This window comes from Papio anubis, chromosome 1 (genome assembly GCF_008728515.1).
Source record: "Papio anubis isolate 15944 chromosome 1, Panubis1.0, whole genome shotgun sequence".
In the NCBI taxonomy this organism is placed as follows: Eukaryota; Metazoa; Chordata; class Mammalia; order Primates; family Cercopithecidae; genus Papio; species Papio anubis.
Genome location: NC_044976.1, coordinates 177416225 through 177442424, shown reverse-complemented (window position 1 = coordinate 177442424; position 26200 = coordinate 177416225). Strand labels below are relative to the sequence as shown.

The 26200-nt window shown below is 40.4% G+C and overlaps 1 protein-coding gene across 1 annotated transcript in view; it reads left to right on the top strand.

Annotated features, from left to right (window-relative positions):
• The window catches only part of C1H1orf21 (chromosome 1 C1orf21 homolog), a 240169-nt gene that overhangs the window by 100456 nt on the left and 113513 nt on the right, over window positions 1-26200 (top strand). The window contains exon 3 of the mRNA XM_017951371.2: window positions 24130-24224. Coding sequence (XP_017806860.1) covers window positions 24130-24224 — 95 coding nt within the window. The remainder of the gene's footprint in view (window positions 1-24129; window positions 24225-26200) is intronic.

Here is a 26200-nt window from a genome sequence, read left to right as displayed (position 1 = left end):
TTTCCTACCACTACTGTAGTTTTGGCTGTGACAGCCCATCACCCCAAGAACTGCAGTGTTCTCAGGAGGAATCTCCTGTTAACCTCCTTTATTGCTTATTTGTTCCTTTGCTTGTTTTTGGTCTGTTTTTACTTCTTCATTTTTTTGGCACCACTATCAGATTGGCTTTTTAAAGTACTCCTCTGTTGGTATTAAATCTTCTCTAGAACTTTCTGTTTGTGCCTAGTTCTTAGCCAATAAATCCCAAGTCCTTAGTTAACATCCAAGACACCTGAAGATGGCTCATATCCACCTTTGCTGCCTTTGTGTGTGTGTGTGTGTGTGTGTGTGTCTCTGTGTGTGTGTATTTTGAGACAGAGTCTTGCTCTGTCGCCGAGGCTGGAGTGCAGTGGCTTGATCTTAGCTCACTGCAGCCTCCATCTCCCAGGTTCAAGCAATTCTCTTGCCTCAGCCTCCTGAGTAGCTGGGATTACAGGCAGCCACCACCACGCCTGGCTAATTTTTGTATTTTTTTTAGTAGAGACGGAGTTTCACCATTTTGGCCAGGTTGGTCTTGAACTCCTAATCTCAGGCAACCCACCCACCTTGGCCTCCCAAAGTGCTAGGATTACAGGTGCAGCCTTGTTATATACTCGGTTCCTTCATGATCGCCTTCTTCAGTCATCTGAGCAAGGCTGCCTTGTGAACTTATCCCCACCTTCGCTGATCTAGGCCCTCCAGTACACAGTGACCTCTGCTTGGCACGGGCCCCTTTTCCTGACTTCATGTCTTTAAATCCTGTTCGTTTTCCAAATGTAAACTTTTATATAGAGGTTCCTCTAATACCTTCAGAAGGTATCTCTTTCCTGCCATCCCAGAATTCTTTTTATTTATTTGATTTATTTGTTTCTATGTCTAATCTCTCTCATGAGCTGGTTAGCTCCCTGAAGGCAGGAACTGCATGGTCTTGAGAGGACAGAGGGCTCCCAGATGGCCAGGGAGCTGGAGGCAGAGAGATTGTTCAGGAATCAGGTTGGGCACTGACTGAACCAGCCCTTCCGTATAACTCAGGTGGCCCGCACTGCTGCCAAGTTTGGTTTGAGGCCCAAGAGGGCCTGATGTTTATAAACATCCCTTTAAATGGAGGCGCTTAGATTATTACAGGCGCTTAGACTATTGCAGTAAATTCTTCTGGAATGATGGTGTGAGACTGAGCAGCAGTAAAACAAGCAAGAATTTGGCTGCTTTCTTTCACTAGGACTTTGTATTGCTCTGTGGCTTCAGTTAAGTTCTGATCCTTGGGTATACCTAAATGAGAGCATATAACAGGTGCATGTGGCTCTGTGTGTGTGTGTGTGTGTGTGAGAGAGAGAGAGAGAGAGAGAGAGAGAGAGAGAGATGGTGTTATGCCGATCTATTACTCATCTAAAATGCTGTGAGACCTATTTCACAAGGTTATGGTGAAAATTAAATGAGAAAATACATCAGATTTATTCAGAAATTAAAAGCACTTGGAGGCAAAGTCACAATTCACTGTTTATGTCTCATAATTTTTGATCGCACTCAGTGAAGATGGGTTAAAGATACCTGTGTTTGTGAGACAGTAACAGAGAGAATAATGTTTGTCAGTACAGTCCAGCACAGTAGCCATGAGCCGCATGTGGCTACTGAGCATGAGAAATATGACTAGTCCTAATTGAGATGTGCTATAAGTGGAAAATGAACTTTTAAATTTCATGTTAAATGAAAATTTAACATGAAAAAAGAATATAAAATAGCTCATTAATAATTTTGTTATTGATTACGTCTTAAATGATATATTTTAAATCTATCAGGTTAAATAAAATACATGAAGATGAATTTCACCTGCTTCTTTTTATCTAATGGGGCTACTAGAAGTATTAAAAGTACACACATACCTCACGTATTTCTATTGCACCGTGCTGGCTTATGTGACTGAGAGGTAGCAGTGGTAGTGTGAGAATTTCCTTCTCTTTCAAGTTTTCGTTTTTATTGGATCTAAGAGAAAAGGAGTTTGATGGAGGCAGTGGCCCTCATTCTCTGCTTGGAATCTCCATAGGTGGGATAGGCGTTAAGTGAGCACTAGGAGCGTACACTCAGCCTTTTGTATGTTGGTGGGGGTGGTGATCTGGAGAAAGAGGGGTACGTGGGGGATCACCAGAGAGGCAGAATTGGGAGGCAGCTTGGCCAATGAACAAGAGCAACGCCACCTTGCTCCTTTCTGTGCTGCTTAGTGGTAGACTTTAGCTGCCTCTACTGTAACTTTTTTGCTGGCATAGGGCAGCTTCTATTGGCTTCTGAAGCTGTTATTTCCCGAAGGTGAGAGAGAAAATCATTTTTCCCTTTTTCAGTTTTGAGTGAATCATAGGACTCGGTAAAGAGCCCTAAGGGCAGGAGAAGTGTTTGATGGATTTGTGATAGGCCAGATTGTAGTCACAAAAGCTGATAAATTTAAGTCAAGATGAGTGAGGAACATGGTCTTGGGTTTAGGCTTTGAAAGCTCCCTGATGTCTTGAGCTGAGCCTGAGAAAGGTCTTAATGGCTCAAAGTGCACATGGGGCTCATGGAATCACAGAAGTCAGTCGACCTTGGCTCACAGCTTTAGCTGCCTTCTTCTGAAGTAAAAGTGCTCAGCCCAGTGTGTGACTCAGAGAAGGTGCTCGCAAAATGTTAGTTTTATTTCCTTCTTTTAGGCGGTTCCTGGGCCATGCTGATGGCGCTCACTTCAATAGGAAAAATGAAACATGCGTGTATGTGAGCCTGGAATGGAGTGGTTGTGAATTCTGTCTTACCAGCTGGAGTTTGATTCCAGCGTCACCACTGCCTGTGCTGTCTTGGATAGATAACTTAGCTGTATTTGTTTCCACGTCTATAATATGGAGGAAATAATGGCATCCACCACTTGGAGTTCTGAGGAGGAACACATAGTTAATAAAGAGAGCATCCAGAAGAAGGCCAGTGCACAATTAGCATGGAAGCACTTGTTATAAATAGTAGATGGGCCTGAGTAGACCGGCCCCACCTCTTCACTCTTCTCCCCTTGGCCAGCACAAAATAGATACCATGCTGGATGCTGCCTTCATGCCAAGTTTGGTCTAGCCGAGGTAAAGGCAGCAAAAATTTCTACTTGGAAATGTTTTCTATGACAGAAAGTTAAGAAATGCTCTATACTTTCTATATTAAAAAAATCCAAGTGCTACTTTTCCTTCCCTTGCCAGCTGGTATCATGAGCCTGTTCTTTTAAAGTTAGAGAGATAAGTGGAAAATAAGACCATTTGTCACTCCCTGCTGCCAGGCAGCCGCGTTGCAAGATAAGGGAGCACCTGAGTCTTCAGAGACCGTTGGCAGGGACGCACCGGCAGGGCCCTCCGAATCCCTTTAGTTTCCTTCAATTACTCCCTTGCCCTTGAAGTGCTTGTATTGTCTGTAGCAGTGGAGACCTGCTGGGTGCTTCCTGGCCCCCTGGCACCATTCAGTGAAAGGTGAGAGGACTGGAGCTGCAGGCAGGGCCTGCTTGGGGATGAGGGAAGTTCTCAAAACGTGCCTCAGTGACAAGAGAGGAAGTCGAAGGTTTCTTTACCCATTGCACTTCCCCTTGGAGTTATTTTCTCCTGAATGATACTACAGAATTTAGACATTCAAAGCAATGCCTTCTTCCTGGACTCCTGGCTGGTGTAACTGAAGGGACCTGCCTTGCTATGAGTACCTCTCCAGGCAGCCTCTACCTGGCCCATGGGCCTCGTTAGGCCCTGGCTGTTCTCCGTAGAGACTAGTACAGCTCCTGCCTTCTGTACCTGGAACTTCACATGTGACTGGTGATTTTGCCCCGAACCGTTACAACTTGGATTCATGCTTTACAGTGTATAAGGCTTTTTCAAACATAGTTATTATCATGATTATCCCTGCTCGATAGAAGGGGAAACTGAAGTTAAGAACTACCCCAGTTCACTGAAGAAGTGGGACAGTGGCTAGAATGGCAGATGCTGACTCGACTAAGGGAGATTCCTCCTTGGGAATAAGACACTGACATTAAGTCCAGACCAACCTTTGCTCAGAAGCCTTTGAGAAGTCATTGTTAACTGGCTACTTGAGGTCAGACTCAGCTTTTAAATGAGGATGGCTGGAGATTCTAATATGGTCATTGGGGCTGTTTTCCCTGGACCTGAAATACAATGTCATGGTAAGCACACAGACCAAAAATCTGGCAGATTGGTTTCAGATCCCGACTCAGCTACTCACTAACATGTAGTCTTGGCAAATTGCTGAGGCTCTTTTTGCCTGGGTTTTCCCATCTGTGTAGTGTGGGGAATAAAACTAGTACTTGCCTGCCTTCATAGGGCTGTTGTGAGACTAAAATGTATTAATATTTGTAAATCTTAGCATAGTACTTGGCACATGATAAGCGCTGAGTTAGTATGCTCATCATCATATTAGCAGCCTGCAGTTACACAGACCTCTGACCTATGCAGTTTGCAGTTCTGGAAATGGTTGCTTGGTTTCCTCTGATTACGCTGAAGGAGAATGCGTCATCAGTTTATCTGTAGATGTATAATTCTCTAAACTTAAAAGGTGATCAATTATCCATGAAATACTTATCTCTTTCTTTTAGATTTTAAGATATTTGTGTTCCTATGATTTGTTCTTTCTCTGTTTTGACCTAGACCAGTTTCTGCACTGTGTAAGATGTGTACTTGAATATGTGTCTTTTAAATCAAAAGACCAAAGGACATGATTCAGGAATGATGAATATGACATTGTGCCTCATTTCTTTGAAAGTGTAGTTTAAAAGAAATCCCACCATAGAGGTTAACAAATACATTTTTCGCTTATCAACCATAAATCTCTACATGAGTGTGTGTGTCTTGTTTATCATGCAGAGGGAGATGTTGGTAGAAGTATGGAGTGAAGCACCATGAGAGGACTAGAGGCAGTAGACACAGATGATGCCCCAGCGATTGTAACAGGATAAACGCATCCATAAGCAACTGAAATAAAAAGATATACCAATTAATTGGGTACCATTTCAATTCACATCTTATTCTTTGAAGATATTCTATTTGTGATTATAATACTAAAAATGAAATCCCCCAATTTATCCCTTCATATCAGAATTTTTCAGACGAATCTAAATATGTAACTGTCAAATAAAAAACTGTAGGCTGGGTGCGGTGGCTCACACCTGTAATCCCAACACTTTGGGAGGCTGAGGCAAGCAGATTGCCTGAGCTCAGGAATTTGCAACCAGCCTGGGCAACACAGTGAAACCCCGTCTCTACTAAAATACAAAACACTAGCCGGGTGTGGCAGTGTGCTTATGTAGTCCCAGCTACTTGGGAGGCTGAGGCAGGAGAATTACTTGAATCCAGGAGGCGGAGGTTGCAGTGAGCCAAGATTGTGCCAATGCACTCCAGCCTGGGTGACAGAGCGAGACTCTGCCTCAAGAAAAAAAAAAAAAAAAAAAAGAAAGAAAGAAACTGTAAAAGTACTACAAAAAATACAAGTGAGTATTTTTATAATCTTAGGTTGCAAAATGTCTTTCTCATAATGCTACAAAACCCAGTACCAAAAGAAAACCTTTGTGATAAACCGTGATTATATAAAATCTAAAATTTTGCATAGCAAAAAATAAACCACCATAAACTAAGTCAAAAGACAAATGTCAATCTAAGAATAATATTTTTAATACAATTAAAGTTAATATGACTAATATGAAAAAGATCCTTCAAAATCTATAAGGAAAGAACTAACATACCAATTGAAAAATGGACAAAGTTCATGGCGAGGCAATTCAAAAGAGAAAAAATGTAAAGGGACAAAAAAAGTACAGAAAGATACTCTACTTCTCAGTAATAAAATAAACTATGAAAACAAACCAGCAAAAAAACCCAAGCAAAAACAAAACATTTTTTATCCTTCAGATTGGGCAGGAACAGGTGGCATCTGTCTCATGCTATAATGGGGAATGTCAACGCAGAACTATTTTTCTGGGGCACAAAATAGTAATATATTTCGAAAACGTAAATGAGCATGCCCTTTGCCCCAGGAGACCCGCTACTAGGAATTTATCTTGAGATAATTGGACAAGTGTGCAAACCTGTGTGTTCAAGGGTCTTTCTCACTGATGAAACATGCATGGAATAGAGCCATTAGAATGATCAAGGTATTCTATATTTGTTGATATAGCAAGAGGTTTGTGACAGATTATTAAGTGAAAGGAGTAAAGGGATTTTATGCAGCATATCTTGTTTGTAAATTTTACTTGTTTAAAATATGTGTAAAATTCTGTGTGAGTGCATAAAAGTATTTGAAAGGCCATTCACCAAAACGTTTACGATGGCAGTCTCTTTATTGTGAAGTTTCACAATAAAGATTCTTAATTTCTTCTCTGTATTTTTCTGTGTGTCTTGAATCTTTTATGAATAACGTTTATCATTCACTACAACTGTTTATTTTCATAAATATAATTCAAATGTTTCCATCTCCAGAAGACCTTTAGTTGTGTTTTCAGGGCAATGGTGAAATCTATCCCAGAGGAGAAAGCACTGCCTATCACTGGAAATAGCCCCAGGGCAACAGGGATCCGACTGATAGAAATGTTAGCCCAGGCGTACAGATAGAGTCTGACGACTGGCACTTGTTGGTTTCATTTAAAACCTAGCATTTCATTTCAGCCTAAGAAGCACTTGTTGACTACCTTGCATGACTTAGGTGCTGTGCTAGCCACTGAGGCTGTAGAGACGGGTTAAATCTGGTCTCTGCCTTTACGGAACTGGTAAAGATGCAATAGATGGGCGTCTCAACAGAAAATGTCAGTACCATAGGGTGATAAGGCAGAAGGTCTCTTTTTCCGAGGAGTAGGGGAAGACTTGTAAAGAGGATGATTAAAGCCTCAGCTGAATCTTAAACTATGAATACCAGCCAAAGGAACTAAGTGAGACAGAGCAGGAGGTTTAGGCTGAGAGTCAGTGAGAACAAAGGCTCAGAGGTACGCTGCACATACAGTATAGCAGGGGAGACTGGGAAGCTTTAACGAACCAGTGGAGACATAACTTTAGAGAATCTCACATTTAAGGGCAGGAGTCTCAAATATTTGAAAATTTTACTCTGGATCTTTTCTTCAAGACACTTAAAAGCTCACATAGAATCATGTTAGGAATCTGGAAGTTAGCTGAAGATTTAGAAAACAGAAAATTTGATGCTAATTCCTTAAGCTGTCTAAGTGGTCAGCCTCACCTCAGGTTAGATTATTATGAACCCTGAGTAATAATGCCAGAACATGGCCTTGCATAGATGAGACCGTTTACCAGAAAAGGTTAATAATGATTATCTCTGGGTGGTGCTGATTACTAGTTAGTTCTGTACTTCTTTTATATTTTCCAAATATTCTACATCCCTTTTTCTAAAGAAGTTTTGTAAAAAAAAAAAAAAAAAAAAAAGTGTTTTATAACTCTGTAGGTGGTGATATTGAGAAGGAACTTGTGGAGCAAGGCATAGTGGCTAATCATACTGATTGGGAACCAAACTGATAGGTTCCTCATTTGTAACATTGGAACCTACCTCATAAGATGCTATGAGGATTAAATGAATTAATAAGTAATAAAACACTTAAAATAGTGTCTGGCACACAAAAAGTGATATATGAATAATCAGTGAACTTTATTTAGAAAGTTCTGTGGAGTATTCTCTCATAAACAGCACATTTTCATCTTTATGACAGTAAAGTTTAGCATAGTGCTTTTTTTTTTTTATAAGAAGAATAAAAACTTCATTCAAAAAAAGAAAAACTCTTTCCTTAAAGTTCATTTACCTGCAGATGTCGTTAGTGTGTGTAGTACTTTCCTTCTTCTTTTTCTTTTTATTTATTTATTTTTTTTTTGAGACAGGTTCTCTCTCTCACTCTGGTTGCCCAGGCTGAGGTGCAATGGCGTGATCCCAGCTTACTGCAGCCTCAACCTCCCAAGCTCAGGTGATTCTCCCTCCTCAGCTTCCTGAGTAGCTGGGACTACAGGTGCGCACCACCATGCCCAGCTAATTTTTTGTATTTTCAGTAGAAACAGATTTTCACCATATTGCCCAGGCTGTTCTCGAACTCCTGAGCTTAAGCAGTCTGCCCATCTTGGCCTCCCGAAGTGCTGGGATTACAGGCATGAGCCACTGTGCCCGGCCCTTTTCCTTTGTTTTTGGCAGTAACCGTTGAGGTTACCGATAGCGAAGTTCTGGGCCACAGGCTTCCTTGTGCCGACTCCACGGCTATGAATCATCAATGACAGTGATCTTCAGAGCTTTGCTAAGTCACATGACACTGGTTAAGTGGTTTGGTTTCATTTTGCCTGTTTTCAGCCCTGCACCCAAGAGGTTGTTTAAGCTATGAGAACAAAAGTAAAGATAGGAAATAACTATGATATAATTCTGTATCTCAAGTTTATTTTTAGCTAACGGGCCTTGTCTTGCTCTGCATTCTGAGGCATAAAGTCTCTTGGGAAGAGGAGAAATCAGAAGCATGATGTAGAGCTTGACAAATGACTAATTTGAAATGGAGCCATCTTCATTCTTTGTAACTTTAATCTCAATTTCTCAGTTTTTCTCAAATGTTCTACTGTAAGCAAACCTTCACAGAAATCACTCCTCTTAGAGATCACAGTGAGCTATGTACTGTGTAAGGTTTTATCAGAACAAGCACACAAACAAAAACAAGTGACTGTAAAGCCTAGTTTATAGAGAAGCCATTGACTTGCCTGCAGAACCTGGTTACATGTGAATTCTGCCCCAGAGTAACCGTGCTATAGGGTGACCTCTGTGGGCTTTGGTTTCTGTGTCTTGGGAGTGAGTGGGTGGAACTGTGTGATTGCTATGGGAGTGTTGAGTGCTAACGTTCAAAGGTTCTGTTTACCTGCTCCCCACACTATGGACAATTCACTCAACTGTGTGGTGTCAGTTTCCTTCCTGCAGTGGAGCCATTGGCAAGATTATATATGATTATTGCTTTTTTGTCTGCTCTCCGAAAAAATGGTGGTGGTGGTAGTGTTCAGCTATTAGAAGCTTTATGGTCCAGAGTTGACCAAAACGTTAATTGCATTGTGATATTTATTTTTTCAATTAAAAATTAGAAAGAAGTATCACCAATATCTTCTGTAGCTTCAAAACATTACCGTGAGCCTGAAGGTGAGAAAGCGTGAAGTGTGTGGAGTTGTATCTCTGCTTCCACCTTAGCTGGTTGGTTTGTAAATTTACCTTTCATCCAGTGATGCTTGAATTGGTGGTGTGGAGCCGCTGCTAGTCAGTGAAGGATTCCATTTATTGACTTTCTGTTTAAAGGTTTGTGGTAGAAGTCGGGGTAGGGTAGATTGGTCCTGTTATTTGAAAGGGATAATGAAATGTCTAATAGAAGACAGTTATAAACAAAATCTAGGCCAAAAGGAGAACATTTAATTTCCCAGGTTGCTGATTTTCTCAAGAGCTACTGTACTGTGATCTGATCACTCTGAGAGTGTGATCTTGTTTGTTAACTTATATAGCTGTACTCTGTTGGTCCAACCAGACTATGATAGGGCAAGAAGAGGTAAAAAATTCAGAAAGTCAAATTCTAAAGGATAATAAAGCAATAATATTTCTGTGGCTATAATATTAAGTATAGATGAATAGTCTCTAAAATATAACTCACAACATACGTTTAAACTATGAATAAAAATGGTCTTTGACAGTTTTTTAAAGATTATATAATTAAAGTTTCTTAGATGGAAGGGCCATAGCTGGGGAAGATGCCTGCTGGAGAGGACACAGGCCATGAGGAACACAATGTTTATAGTCAGCTTTCTTCATAGTGATAGTCCATGCTGGAAGCTATAATATAAATGGATATTTTCATTTTATCTAAAAATAATTTTAAAATTTTATGGGCATGGCTCTAAGCATTGAAGGTAAAAGAGTAAGGGTGAAGTGAAAAAGCATGGTGTTAAAATAGCACATCTTCGAAGCTAATTAATTCCTTCAAATTGCAAAACAGTCACATGAGTACAAATCTCTATTTAGACTACGTTTGATGTTCATTTTGAAAACCACATTCAAGACAAGCTAAATTACATTTAAATTCCCTTCCAGCTACAGATATGCATGCCTCACTGTATAAATGTCACTGTTGATTTTGATCTGTAACCAAAGAAGAAATTGTCAAATTATGTATGAAATAGGATTTTATTTTTAATGTTGCACCAAGTATTTTTGCATTTATTGTGTTGGCTGTATGACACAATATTTTTTCACTAATCTTTTAGTCTTCATTGACTTCTGTCACTCAAGAGGTGTTTTTTTATCTGAAAGTGTTTATAAGATCTTGAGTTTGGAGTGTGGCTTTCCTCCTTTGTTTCTTGCCTTGTTTCCCATGATGCAACTGTTAAACGACCAGCATGTTAAAATGAAAGACAATGTGCTTTTAGCTCTGATGGAACTCTGAAAATTAAAGTTATTCATTCAAGAACTATTTGTTGAGCAAATACTATAAACTGGATTTTACTAAGGGATATAACATGTAATATGATAATGATTGCTCTCATTTGGCTCACATTCTAGCAGGTAATAAAGGTAATAAAAAGAGAGACAAACGTATACTCTCAGGGAAAAGTGCCATGAGAATGCAAAAGGGGATGGAGAGTTGACAGGATGGCTGTTTCAGAGTCATCTGTCAGAGAAGGTCTATCTGAGGAGCTGACCTTTGAGCAAACCATGAGGATACCTGGGAACAGAATGTTTCAGGCAGAGGAACAACAGAGCCAAATTTCTGAGAGGGAGCTGGCTAGTGGATTCCAGGAAGAAGCCTGATGCCCTTGTGTCAGCAGGGTGATGCGTGATAAACTCACAGAGGCCGTGCAGGGCCGGACTGTACTGCTCTGTACACTGTCTTCTGTTCTAAATGTAATAGAAGTCAGAAGAGGGTTTTGAGTGCAGGGGAGTGATGAGGTCTGACTTTGATTTTTTAATTTAAAGGATTATTTTGACTGCTATGTAGGGAATAGACTTTAGGAAGTGAGAGTGAGGCAGTTGACCAGTTAGAGTCTTGCTCAGTAGTCCTAGCAAGAGATGGTGGTGGTCTGGATTAGGGAGGTGTGAATGGAGATAATGAGATATGGGCAGGTTTAGGATATTGGGGAATGATTAAATATGAGCTTCATTAGAGCATGTTGTATCTGTGGTTTTCTCTGTTAAGGGCAGCAGTGGGAGGTGAAATTTCGTACCAATACAAGCTCCTCTTTAGTGGTGGCTTGCAGGAGGCAGGGTTTTTATGTTTTAGAGCAATGACCATGGTCTGAGGCTTAGCAACATGGAATGAAAAATGAAATTTGAAAATTGTGAAAGCAAAGATTTTCAAGATGGGGCTGTAAGGATTAATAGGGTCAAAATTCTACATTAATGTTTTTTGCTTTTGCTCTTTTTTTTTTTTTTTTTTACCTTCTTGAGGCAAATTTGTTTGATGCTAGCTGGGATAGAAAGAGCAGCATTAACAGTTACGTTACTACTTCAGTTTCCAGGGCTCAGCCGTACTCAGGCACGGGGCATGGTCCAGGTGAGGAGAAGTGCTGCAGCTCTCTAGAAGCTCCTGGGACTGCAGCACATCTGCTCAGTATGTCTTCATTACACAGTGACGTTTCATTTCATTCAACCTGAGAGTGAAGGGGTTTCAGACATGGCTTGCTTGTTCATTTTTAGCAAGTTTCTTAAGGGCCAGGGTGCCCGAAGAGGCAAGTTTCTACTCTCACCTCCCTTCCTGTAACAGCCACCCCCTTTCACCTGGCTCTTCCCTTCCCCCCGCAATATAGACTCTCATTCCTACACTCTTTTGTTCCTCATGGAACTCTGAGCTCCACTTTCTGATCTCCATGAGCTGCTCTGAGCTTTGATCCCTGTTCCTATCCTCTTCACTTGTATCTACCATCCCAATTCAGTTTCTTTCTTTTTACATTTTCCCAGAATAGGAGCAGTGCTCTATGAGAAGAGAGAACAAATACACAAATGAAGCATAGATCTCTGTGGAGGTCAAACCAAGCTCCCAGATAATTTCCCATTGTGAATCTCCTTTCCACTTTGCACTGTTACCTTTTAAAGAAAAAATTAATGTCAATACACTTACTCATCTTCCCTCCCTCCCCCCACTACCAGCATCACTGTCAAATAGCATCAGTATTCTCTGTAAAAGACGCTGTTTTTGTTTGTTACAAGATATGATGGGCCAGGTGTGGTGGCTCATGCCTGTAATTCCAGCACTTTGGGAGGCCACGGTGGGTGGATCATGAGGTCAGGAGTTCAAGAGCAGCCTGGCCAAGATAGTGAAACCCCATCTCTACTAAAAATACAAACATTAGTCAGGCGTAGTGGCAGGCGCCTGTAATCCCAGCTACTCGGGAGGCTGAGGCAGAGAATTGCTTGAACCCGGGAGGTGGAACTTGCAATGAGCCAAGATCGCGCCACTGCACTCCAGCCTGGGTGACAGAGTGAGACTCCATCTCAAAAAAACAAAAAAAGGTATGGTGAATGTATAAGCTTTCTGTTAGGTACACTCACTGTTTTGTAGAAAGTTGGCTTTTGGAGGGTTTCTTTGCTTCTGCAGATTGTGGGGAGAAGAGAAGTTGATAGAAAATGGATCCTGGAAGATGAAATGTTAAAGGAGTGGCCCACCGGAAGGGGTGGAAAAGGGGGCAGGTAACAGGGGTTATTTGCATGGGGTTTGGTAAGCCAAGGCCAGGTCTACCCATAGAGCATCCTGAAGGAGACACAAACAGATAATTTATAGGCTCTCCCCAGTTAAAAGGAGACTGAAGTCTTAGTTCAGGAAGGAGTTCAAGGCTTAAAACCCAGACTTTAACAGTGGGTAATGTGGCTTGCTCTGTAGGGAACAGTTGCCTCAAGTGGTGATATCAGCTGTTTAGTGAGAGTATAAATGACAGTAAACCTGCAATTCTTGCCCTACTGCTTTGGTAAATATTTCATTGTTTATGTGCTGCCAAGACCCCTGGATTTCGGGCACACCTCTCTCAGATCCAGTGGGAGCGGTGGAGAGTCACATTCACCCACTGGCTTGATCAGGTGAAAAGGTCTCTTTGTACCTTGTATGTGCTGCTTCAGTTGCAAACCAAACAAGAGAAATATCGGACCATGTCCAGGTCATGCATTATACTTGAAAATTATTGAATGCTGGAATTTTACCTGGTAAAACTCAGGCCTTCAGATACAAGCAGCATCTCAGAAGGGCAGCTCTCTGCTTGAAAGAAGACAGTAGAGCAGATGTGCTAAGGTGCTGTGGCTGTTCTGTACCCTGTAGGAGCCGTCCTCCCCAGTTTACCTTTGGATTGTTTATACAGAATTATGTAGGCCTTTCGTACTTTGCTATAGGTTAAAAATGTCTAACTTAAAAATCATTAAAAGTTCTAGAAATTACTGCCCTTTTTTTTTCTATTGCACATCTTTTTTGAGAAAGCAGAGTATAACATTACCTCGAAGAACATTCAAACTTAATCTATGTTTAAATAGGTTACAAATAGGTGGAGGGTGAGGGTCCATGAGGACCACGTTGGCATCAGCTCTGTGTCCTCAGGCTCTCAGTACAGAGCCTACCTTGCTTTGGTTGATTTTAATTTAATTGAACTGCTCTGAAACCTTTATGAATGAATCCTCATACCCTCTCCTCAAAAGATAAATATTCAGAACAGCTACCATCTTCTACAAACAAACTGAGCAGAATGTGTTGCTAAAATAGGCTTGTTAAGCTTCCCAGGTTGTGGAAGTTAGTGCGTTCATGTTTACTGTGCTGCCCACCATTAAGCTATCATGGAGCATGCGTTTTCCCCACTCACCCAGACATTATTCCTAAAGAGCTATTCTTTGTTGCTGTCAGAACACACTTTAGTCTCTGAGGGGAAACAAAGTTGGTGATTCGTATCAGCTGGAAATGATCTTTTGTTTTATGTGGATGAAGCTCTTGTGAGAAAAGGTGCAGACGGTGAGAAGGAAAGAAGGAGAGGGATAGCCTGCTGCCTCCCCGCGTGCACGCGTGTGAGTGGGTGCTCCCGCCAGCTTTCAGGGGGCTTCCTTCATGAATATGAGCACTGACTCTGGGAGATCTGCAGCGGAAAGTCAAGTCGTGAATACTTTTTATAAGGAGAGAAATGATGTAATTTTATCACAAGATATTTCAGATATGTTTTTCCATTTTAAAAATTCATTGGCAGTGCTCATACGAGAGAATTACTTGAGCTGAAAATGACTCTGTCCAGTTTCTTCCTATTTCATTAATGATTTTGCAGCCACTGAATTCTTTCTAAAAGTTGTATAACCCAGATAAAGTCAGGCCTCCTGGAAGCCAGCCTCAGCCCAGAGACGTATGAAAAGAAGCACCAAATATCACTGAAAACCAATTTAAATTTATACTGAATAATCTCATTCATAAACCACAGCACAACATTCTGAAATCTACTCCTCCTCCAAGAATGTATAGCTCTCTGCCACTCTGATGACTTTTTGTCTGTCTGTCTTCTTTTAACTACCTCAAAAATCTCTCATCTCTCTCATCTTCTACAAAACTTTCCCTCCTGCTCAGCCTACTCTGGGCTTTCTGCGCCTGGCTGTATCTGTTCTATGCTTCTCATTAGCTTTGCTCTTTCCGGTGTCAATCCAGACCGACACAATTCTCTCACTAACCTCCTCACCCCTTCCCAATCTGCATCACAAAAGCGCACTAGCCCATCTGGCCAGACGCAGCTCTCCTCGCCAGGTGGCTTGGGGGTGGGGGCCTGGGATGCTCAAAGGCTAATGCTTTTCTCTGTGATGGTTATTTTCTAAGAATTTTTCATTCACCGAAATTCACTGAAGACAAAATCCAATTAAAGGAATTAAGTCAGATGCACATAAAGATGATTAAGATATATTTCTTCCTTAAGCCATGCATCTATGTGTGTATATGTCTATGTGTTCTCTCTCTCTCTCTCTCTCTCTCTCTCTCTCTCTCTCTCTCTCTCTCTCTCTCTCTCTCTCACCTTTGGCCAAATTGTTAAATGTTCAGAAGGCAGTCACACAAATGAAGAAGAGTTTTGGGAATGGTCATATAATTTCCTAATCCCAACAGCCATCCTGCAAATCCATGACCGTCAGTCTCGATGGCAGTGAAGAAGTAACTACAGATGAGTCAGCAGAAATTTATTCCCAGCCCTGGAAAAACAACTCATGTTTTAGGTCCTCCTGATGATGGTGGAGTTTCATTGATTTCATATACAAAGGAGGGCATGTGAGATATTGTATTAGTATCTTTTCATATTTGCTATTATTGCAATATAGTTTACCCTGAAAAAGAACATCATTGTTTGTGGAAATGATACATTTTGTGAAGTGCTGTAGTCCTGCAGGTTTTGTAATGGATATCAGTATACAAAGAGAACTTTTCATTTTATCAGAAATTTACTTCACTACCCATTTGTGGGGAACATTAGTAAGAGCATGGGCTCTGAATCAGACCACTGGGTTCAAGGCCTGGCCCAGTCCCACCACTCTGTAGATGTACAGCTAGATAACTGTGCCTTAGTTTCCTTTTCTTTATGATGGAGACATTAATGGTTCTACTTCATAAAGCTGTTGTCAGCATTAAATGGGTCATATGTGAAACTTTCAGAACTACATCCAGAACATTGAAAGGGCTCTATAAATGATAGCTCTCATTTCTCATCCTCCTCCTCCTCCTCTTCTGCCTCCTCCTCCTCTTCTTTCTCCTCCTCCTCTTCCCCTTTCTGCTCCTGTTCACTTTAGTGAAGGAAGAGATCCTTGTTTTTATTGCTTGGCCTTAATGCTGAAAATATATATCAAAGTTCTAGTAGAATATCAGCAGGCCTTAAAATGAAGTTACTTGAAGATAAGTTGTAAAGACATTGCATTCATTACCATATATTGGAGAAAAACTTCAGTTTTCTCCTTGTTGATGCAGTGGTGATCAAATCATCATTTCAACACAAGATTTCACAGCATTTACTTTGGATGTCACATTAATTCCTAACTTAAGTAGCACAGGGCTGGTATTCTCCCACTGATAAAGGCCCAAAGACGTGACAAGAGAGGGTATGGTAGTTTTTCTGATGTTATCCATGAAGGCTAGATGTACTCTAACTTTTACTCATCTGTCTGTGATTTACAAAGGAATGTGATTTGGAAATGTGTCCACATTCTTTCTGAATCCATTTATACTTTATTCCTACATCATCTCCTGAAAAAATTATTTCTTGTGCTTTGTGGTAGGAAAAAAAAAACTGACTTGGTAGTTAAGAGCCTGTCTCTAGACTCAGATTAACTTGGATTTGAGCCCAGCACTACCCTGTGACTAACCAACCAGGGACAAATCTCTCTGCAACTATAAAAGAGAGTCATGATACTAGCCTCGTAGGGTAGACACGATGATTAAGTCAAAGCAGGGGAGAGGATAGCTGGCTAGGAGAGCCTTTTATCCTGAGTGGTTATCGAGGATAACAGGAATCCTGCTAGGAATAGTTGAGAGGATTTAGCTGACCTGAGACTTCAAGAGTCCCAGCAGTTCTTCAGTGGGTGGAAAATGAGCACCGCTAGGAGAGTCAGAGAAGGGCTCTTGAGAAATTAGACAAATGTCTCTCAGAACAACCATGTGTGTCTTCCCTTTCTGGAAGCGGCTTCAAATCCTTGGCCACTCATTCTGTTCCTTGATTGGGAATGATTACTGTACAGCACAGGTGTTAAGCCTCCTCCTCCTATGGAGAGCCTTGGTTTGCAGCGCACCTTCCTAAAAGAGTCCAGGCTGGGTTTGGATCTGGTTGTATGTCTTTTGTCGGAGCTTGTCGGAAGATGAATGTTCCAGGGTCCTTAATAACTGGATAATAGTTCCTTGGTCACTGAATAATGAACCCCAGATGAATGAAGGAAATGTGTTGTCTGGCCTCGGGAATGATTAAATGATTCAGAAATGGGGCCTGCAGGTCCTGGACCTCTTAATTATTAAAGGTGCTGTCATGACAGAAGCTTTATCATTTTGATCCTTCTTATAGAACCTCTGAACCCTAAGGTCATCCTTTCCTCTTTGCAGCTGAGGGCGCCTTTCATCTTGTCCTCTCAAAAACACGGGCAAGACCCTAGGATTGCTAAGAGACCATATCATCCTGTGCATACACATCTCTACTCATTCAGTTCACCCAGAAAGGTCTATACTCAATCTCCACAGCACACAGCTGGGAAGTCACAGAGCCAGGTGCAGAAGAGAAAGGCCTTTTGAAGCCAGTGCTGTGTTCATTGTAATTCACTGGTGTGCTGTTTCAGTGACAGTTGAAGGAGAAGGAGCAGTGGCATTGTCTTTTTCCCCTAGGATAAGTCAAGACGGCGCCTCATTCTGAGGACAGTGATGCCTCCCGGTCTGCAGGGGAAGGCATGTCTGTTGGAGGAGGCAGGAAACAAGGCCCTGGGATATGTTGCATCTTAAGCCTCATACCCCCAGCCCCCTGGCAGCTGACCCGGGATAAGGATTCTGCCCTCTTGAGACTCGTGTCTTTCTCTGGCTCCTTCCTAGTCTTCCCCATGTGTTCTTCCTCACCTGCCTCAACAGACTGGTCCATCTCAGGATGTATTAATCAATTCCACCTTTGCTGTTTTTCAGAGAGAGGCAGAAAACCCTGGATTAAGCTGGTTAGGAGTCTCTCCAGAGGAGATGCTTGAGGACAGGCCAGAGGAAAGAGGCTTAAACTATTAATGGCAGCTTCAGTGCCTGGACACTGGCTGGGGAGGCCATATCACCTTCAGAATGGAGCCTGACTCCTTAGTAAGGCTCATATAAGGTCTTCGGTTCCCGTAGCCCTCTCAGCCTTTTCTCGTTACACCTGTCTTAACCCCTGGAATTCTACATGTTTGCCATGTTGCACGACTTGCCGTTCCTCCCATTTGCCGTGTTCCCTTTGGCTTTGGAACACACTGACCCCTTGCCCAAAAGCTCCTTCCCACACATAGGAGCTGTGTTCCTCAGGACTCCACTGAGATATGTCACGTCCTCCAAGACTCTGCCTAACCTTGGTTAGGGGTCTCTCCTTTCTAATCTTATAACCACCACCCTCACATGTGCTTTCCATGGCCATAAAAACTGTACACACTGCTTTCTTATTTTCTTACATCCTCTCCTACTGGCCATTAACTCCTTTAGAACAGGAACTGACTGCTTCCTTTCCTAGACATAACCCCAGGGCTGAGTGTCGTCTCTGGCACACAGTAGGTGCTTTATAAATATTGTTGAAGTAAAGAAGAAACACAGAAAGGACAGCAAGTGATAGTGCCCAGCACTTGACTCAAGGACAGAAAGCAGATATTTCTTTCATCTTTATGTCTGGAGTAAAATCAAGGGTATTTTTGTTCAGAACTTTTTGGGCCAGAAGTGTACCCATAAAATGGTGTGATTTGTGGGAGCTCACAGGAGTCAATAAGAAAAACGCCGCACCTCTAATAAGAAAAAAAGGGCAAAGGATATGAAGAGACACTTCACAAATAAAGAAGTACAAATAAATGATCAACACATAGGAAAAGTATCCAGTGTCACTAGTAAATTTTAAAACATTAAACAAAAATAAAAATTAGATACCATTTTCATCCTTCAATTTATTACATATTTTACAAAATGATAATACCCTTTATTAGTGAGGCTGCACTGAGATGAGTCTTACACCACCATGTTAGTTCACTTGTGCTGCTGTAACAAAACACCACACACTGGGTAATTTGCAAACAATGAAAATTTATTTTTCATGGCTTTAGAGGCTGGGATGTCCAAGACCAAAGTGCCAGCATTTTGTATCGGATGAGAGCCTGCTTGTGCTTTCACATGCAGAAGGTGGAAGGCAAGCAGGCTAAATTCACTCCTGCAAGGCCTTTTACAAGGGACTGTAATCCCGTTCATAAGGGTGGAACCCTCATGACTTCATCACCTTCCAAAGGCCCCACCTCTCAATACCATCATCATGGGAATTAAATTCAACATGAATTTTGGAAGGAACATCAACATTCAAACCGTAGCAACTACCAAGGCAACAATAAGCATCACCACAGGGCTTTTCATCTCTGTTTGTTTGTTGGTTTGTTTATCTCTGGTTTAAATGTAAATAAGCATTAGGTTTCAGTAGTGATAAGGATACAAAAGGCATATGAGAATTGCTGTCTTAGTGACATTAACATTTTTGGATTGTGAAGTATCATAAGGGATGTGTACACATATGTACAGTCTTTATACTTCCCCTAGTAGAGATACAGTGGTCAGACACCATTCATGTTTAGTTTCTACAAACTTAAAGTCTAAAGACATAATTTTCCTGCTTGTTACTTTTAACACATCATATTTGTAGATTACTAGAATTTAATGTGGCCGGGCATGATGGCTTACACCTGTAATTCCAGCACTTTGGGAGGCTGAGGTGGGAGGATTGCTTGAGTCCAGAAGTTTGAGACCAGCCTGGCCAACATGGTGAAATCCTGCCTCTACAAAAAATAAAAAAGTTAGGCAGGCAGGATGGTGCACACCTGTGGTCCCAGCTACTCAGGATGCTGAGGTGGGAGGATCACTTGAGCCTGGGATATGGAGGTTGTAGTGAGCCGTGATCGTGCCATTGCACTCCAACCTGGGTGACAGGGTAAGACACTGTCTAAAAAACGAAAAGAAAAAAGATGTATCAAGCAATCTTATTTTGAAATGTTTGCCTTTATTAGGTTAATTTGAAGTGAGTTCTGGAAGGAACTGAGAATATTTTATACTAAGTGTACCAAAGCTTCTTGTTAGGAAGTTTATAACTACCCTAAAAGTTACTCAATAATGACTGTTACATTGGAACTGACTAAATCGCTTTCTACTAGTAAGGACAGTAGTTATTGTTCAGGGACTGCCCGACTCAGGGAATTGATAGTGGTATATGAGGTCCTTAATTGATAGTGGTATATGAGGTCCTTCAGCTGAATTTTTGTGTGTAAGTTTATTCCAAATTTAGAGTCAGCCCTTATTATCTGTGGTCAGTCAAGTAGAAGATGGGCTCTCAGAGCATTAGTCTTCCCCTCAAGACAGCTGGTTTTCCTCGGGCCCTCTCTGCAGTCCTCCAACCCCTCTCCTCCACATCCCTGGATCGGTTACTACAGAGCCCAGCACATAGATACTCAGACTGTAATGAGTGTACACCTTCCAGATGAGGACAGTGTAGAAGTAAACCATAGTTAGCTATGCTGAAGTGATTGACGCCTTCACTCTTCTCTGCTTTTAATTTCCCTCCAACAAACTTGTGTTCAACCCAATAAAGATGTTAGATTCTGACCTATTTATCACTAGCTACAAAACTAGAACTCGTGGGCCATACCCCGTTCCTTCTAAGCTTTGCAGAGAGAAGATCTTTATAATTAATAGAACTGACTTTTAAAGGAATCAACTAGAGAAATGGTTGCTGGAATGAGTTTGGCACGTCAGGATTATTAAAAAGTTAAAAATGTTCATAGATGTACATGTTCAAGGGAGAAGGAGGAAAAACAGCAGAAGCAGCCTGTACCCACTCCTGTTTGAGATCAGAAGGGATCTTACAGTTTTCTAAAATGATGAAAATTTGAATCTACTCTGACACCTTCTCACCTAGTCTTCTTTTGATCAGTGCCACCAAACAATCCCAGCCCCTCTTGGATGTAATCTGAGGCATAAAATGCTAAAAATATCACCCAGGCGTTGCTTTTACCCCACATCTATTTTGACTAGCACAGCCTGCAACTGTTTACATGCAGGGAACAGGAGTCAGCCTACTGTTCCCGACGTGCATTTTAATAAGCCACCTGACAAGATCAACAGGAAGAAAAGAAAAATTGTGAACAGGTGCAAGGGAGCTGGGGGGAGTGGAAGGAAGACAGGTCCTGTGTCTCCCTGCTCTACCTCGAGTCGGCATGTTGTTCCGCTGCCAGGACCCTCTGGCTGTAACAGTGGCTGTCCACATTTCCTCCATTGTGGGCTCTGATAAAGGGAACCTAAAATCTCACATTAATCCCCCATGTCTTCAACAAAAGGAAAACTGAATTTTGGTAGTGATTGTTTTACTGTCATAATCCAAAATGCTTCCTTCATTCGCTGAGAGGCAGATTGGTGAGGTAGGATGTTCCTGATGGCTGCCTTGCCTTGGGAATGTGTGGTGCATTTGCTGATGAGACGTCTGTTTCCAGATGGACATCTTCCTTCCCGGCACCAGCCTTTGAGAATGTGACAGACCATTTTTAAATATTTGCTTTGTACAAATTGTGGCCTATTGAAGGGTCTTGCCCAGCTATTTTTGTTTTATACCATGATGGATTTTGTGCGGTGTGTTGTGTAAGTAATAATGATAGGTCTGGCTTTGTAGTCGTGGCTGTTTGTTTTCTCTTCCTTTGTATCCTCTAACACCACGTTGGCTAGCCAGCCAGCGTTGTTAATGACATGTTAAAGCCTATCTTCTGTCTAAATTGGTGAGGATTCTGTCTTGATTTAAAAAATGGCCTGTGTTTAGAATAATGCTGCTTTGAAAGTCATGTAGCCAGTAGCTTTTCCATTTCATTGGAGAAACATATTGGAAAAATAGTAATAGTTTGTCCACTACCTTCAATTTAGTTGTACTCCCTGGAGGGATAAGAAAATGAAGACTGAATGTTGCTAGGCTGCTCAGAGTATGTCTGCACTAGTCTGTGGCTTGGCGGATGAGAGAGGACTGTGGACAAGGCAAGGGCATCTCCTTCCTAGGAGAAACCTTCACCAAGCAATGGACAAGGGGCCATCTGGGTCTTTCCGAAGGTTCTCCTTAGGTCCGAAAATGTTACCCTCTTCCCCATCCTACAGACAAAATCATAGAATCCATTTGTGATACGTATATGTGTGTGTGTGTATGTGTATATATGTGTGTGTGTGTGTGTGTATGTATATATATATATCAGTATTCTGTGTATTTAAATAATTAGAAACTCACCATTAGCAATTAAGTCACAATTTAGTTCAGTTAAAGGTTATTAATAGTAGGCCGGGCGTGATGGTTCACGCCTATAATCTCAGCACTTTGGGAGGCTGAGGCGGGTGGATCACCTGAGGTCAGGAGTTCGAGACCACCCTGGCCAACATGGTAAAATCCATCTCTACTGAAAATACAAAAAATTAGCCAGGCGTGGTAGCAGGAGCTTGTAATCCCAGCTAGTTGAGAGGCTGAGGCAGGAGAATCGCTTGAACCCGGGAAGCGGAGGTTGCAGTGAGCCGAGATCATGCCATTGCACTCCAGCCTGGACGGTAGAATGAAACTCTGTCAAAAAAAAAAAAAAAAAAAGGTTATTAATAGTAATTATCTCAGTCTGCCAGGATTTATAAATATTAATGTCCCAAACTGAAGTTAGGGAGGCCCATTTTTACCTTTTTTTTTTTAACTTTTATTTTTATCTCTGTGTAATTGTATTGGGGGCAAATTTGTCAGTGTCTTCTCTTTTTTAATTAACGATTGTTTTTCCAAATTCTCAGTAAATAATCCTTCATCAAATTTGTCAGTATTATTAATTTACATTCATTTTTGTCTCTTCAAATTACCACGTTGGTATGTAAAATTCTTGTGTGTTGTAATTGTGGATCAGAATCTGTTGATTAACTTGTTAATACATTTAGGACCTGGTATTCCTAAAGAGCTCATTACTGAACCTCACACTAGTCTTTCTAATATCTTTACAAAAAAATAAAATCAATAATAACTCTAAATTGTCAGATGGAAAAGACAGTTGGCTTAGCAGTGAACATGAAGTCTTTATTCAGATTCATGCAAATGTATTACATTCTTAAGAATGATAATTTTGAGAAACATTTGAACAGCATAATTACTTGCAGAAATATTACTATAACGAACATCTTTGGGAGTTGTGTGTTAAGGGGTAATATGATGAGGAAACCTGAAACCATATTAGAAAGTGGTGTTATAGATACTAAGACAAGAAATTATATAGAAGAATATAGTCTTTATACCTATTTAATCATAGTTAATAAGAAAATATATTGCAACTTTCTGAACTGAAATATAAACGCTCTTAGTGATAGACAGCTGTCTTTCAGGTGGCCCCTATAGTTAGACATTACTCCATGCCATATGCCAGACAATCGTCAGTTTGTTGGTTGATGATATTTTCTAATTTCACAATTTCTGTGATGTTTCCCACAAGTTGGGTTAAGAGTGATTCAGAGTCACACTTATTTTTGACTTTAATGTGCTCAAGTCATTTCCTGTTGACAGGAATCTGATGGAAATGTCATCATAGTGGTCACTATTCTGGAGAACTTAAGCTGCAAGTTTTCCTGAGTTTGTTCTATCATGTATATTAATACTGGGATCTGTGTTCTCTCTCTGGCTCTTGCAGAGGCTAGATCCCATCCACATCCTACTATACTCTCCAGCCTTGAGTGATATACCTACCCATTTCATCTGTTAAGTGTAATAGCTCTTCATGCATATGACTTTACAGAGAGATTGAATTAAAGTGTACACATTATATATATATGAAATATATATACAAAATATATATATGTAATGTGAAATAATTGTAGACTGCTAAAATTTAATATAGGAATCACAGAAACGTCTCAATTCTTCAGTTGCTTCTATTTATCAATATAACTCTTTAGTCTTATTCTGTTTTTACAAAAGAGAAATTAAAGAATGAATATATCACTGAAAATTGCTGGCCCAGGCATTTTGGACTAATACTCTCTTGAAGAAAAATAAGCATATTCTCTTGAATCTTATCAGACAATTCTGTGATATGTCCTAGTGTAACATACATTTCCAAAAGTCTTTAGAGATAGAGTATCCTGTTTCCTCTGCAGCATTTGCTGTCTGTGGAAGGACCAGAATTGACACTTTGATTAGCTGCATTCGTGATGCTGAGCTTTTTCCAGCAGACAGAGGAGAGGGCCTCATAAAAAGATCTAATGTGCCTGGTAAAGCTTCTTCCAGATTATTCCAAATGAACCACATATGAAGGCCACAGGTGAAAGAGTCTAGCAAATTACGCTATTGGTATTTTCTGACTGACACTTTTCTACTGTTGGGGAAAAAATTATAAAATGTGTTTTCTTTTTTTGACACTCAGATGAGTATAGGATCAAACCAGTGGAAGAGGTCAAATACATGAAAAATGGGGCAGAAGAAGAGCAGAAAATAGCAGCCAGGAACCAAGAAAACTTGGTAAGAATTGACTTTCTCAGTTAACAATGAATTTTAGTGACACCATTGTAATAAAATCTGCACTGCATGTTTTAACTGCACTTACACACTGGCACAAGATTTCTTGAAAATGCTGCAGCTATTTATAGCTTGCCTGGAAGCTGCACCATTACTCCTGTATCCTGTTTGTCTCTGAATAAGCCCTTCTTTAATCTTGATGGGGAATGCTCCAGGGAAAATATATCAAAACTATTAGTGTTTTAAAATAGCTAAATTTAAGGGAAAAATAATGAAGTAGGATTGAGGTTTGTGAGGGGAGGATTGTTTTAGTTTTGTTTTTTTTCTACTTCTTTTAACGCATATCCAAATCAGGATGAATGGTTGTTTCATTATTCTAGACATGTAATGTTGACAAAGTTGCTTTTCAAAGGAATCGAAGGTCATTTTCAAAGTAAAAGCAACTTACTTCAAGGTAAGTCTTTCTTCAGAGAGTCAGTCCTTCACAGTTACAATATTAAAGATATTGTGGGTTTTGAGTTTATGTGAGAATTGTGATGATCTGAAACAGGAAGTTAGGAATCCCTTTTTTGAGTAGGAATCAGCATACACATTCCATCTTAACATCCCATATCTATAAAACCATTTAGCTAATTATAACATAGATGATTTCTTACAAGTGATTACAAATTGTTAAGAATATGTATTTACTCAGTTGTATTGGAGCAAAATTGTTTTTGTTGTTTATATTTTATTTTTGGATTACTTATATTTGCTTTTTTCATGATTGAGTTAAAATGTATTTTTAAGAGGCTTGCAATGTCATATAATACTTTCACTTGACTTAAACTCATTTTTTTATGATGTGCTTTGTTTTTGTTTTAATAACTTCTGCTACAGCAGAGGAATTTGGCAAAATATTAAGCAGTGCACAGGAGTGTTTAGGGCTGTCATTTTCCATTACACATTTGTGAATATTGAAGGCTGATTCTTTTCCCTAATTCTTTTCTGAACATATGATCTATAACTTGAAATACTGAAGTATCAACAAGTGAACATTTTAGATCATTTTCAAGGAATGAAAATATACCTAGATATTGAAGTTTTGCTTCATAAATGGGATTTGGATTTTAAATATCACTTAAGACACAGAGATTCATCATATCTAGAGTGATAATGTATTTTAACATTAACACTTAAATCCAGGAAAGTAGCTATGACAAAATACTGAAAGTTAATATTACCAGACTGTCTACGTAGTGTTTGTTTTGTTTTGAATGGATAAATCGAAGATCTGAGTATTGAAATATTAGTAGTCATTTTTCTACTTTATTCTGCTAAACAACGGAGTTTGTCCTTGCTTGATATAGTTTCAGCTTGAGTTATCAATCTCATCCTAATAATAACATTTACTGTAGAGGCTAGAGAGGTACTTCTGAGTAGTCTGGCAGTGGTTTCTCCTTGAATCTACTAATATGTGTCTCTGCTTCACATGCTTATGTCTCTAGAACCAAAGAAGAAACACCTTGTATAGTTTGCGAGTTTTTTCAGTGTGCTTTCGTCGTATTTAGGACCAGTATAACTTTTTTCCTTCTCTCTCAGTTTTGCAATCTTTCAACTACTTGGTGCTTGGTGTATTCTTTTTCAGCATTGTGGTCAGAAGCAGACTGAATAGAGATTTGAAAAGAGAAAATTTTTTGGTCATTCTGATTTATTTGTGGATTATCTGTGACAAACCTTGCCCCTTTGCTCTGCCAGCCAGCCAGAGTCCAGACTCCCAATAGAGAAGTGTGTAAAGGTCTGCATGGGGAATGGGGAATAAATAGCTATCTTTGATCCTGAAATTTCTAGACTGTTTTCCAAAATTAAGTGACTGTTCAGTTATTTGGTAATTTGTTGTCTTTGTTAACTACTCCATCCTTTGGGGTACATAATCAAGTATGGACCATACACATCATTTGAAAAAGTACTAATAGCCTCCTAAACTTGAAGCTTAACAT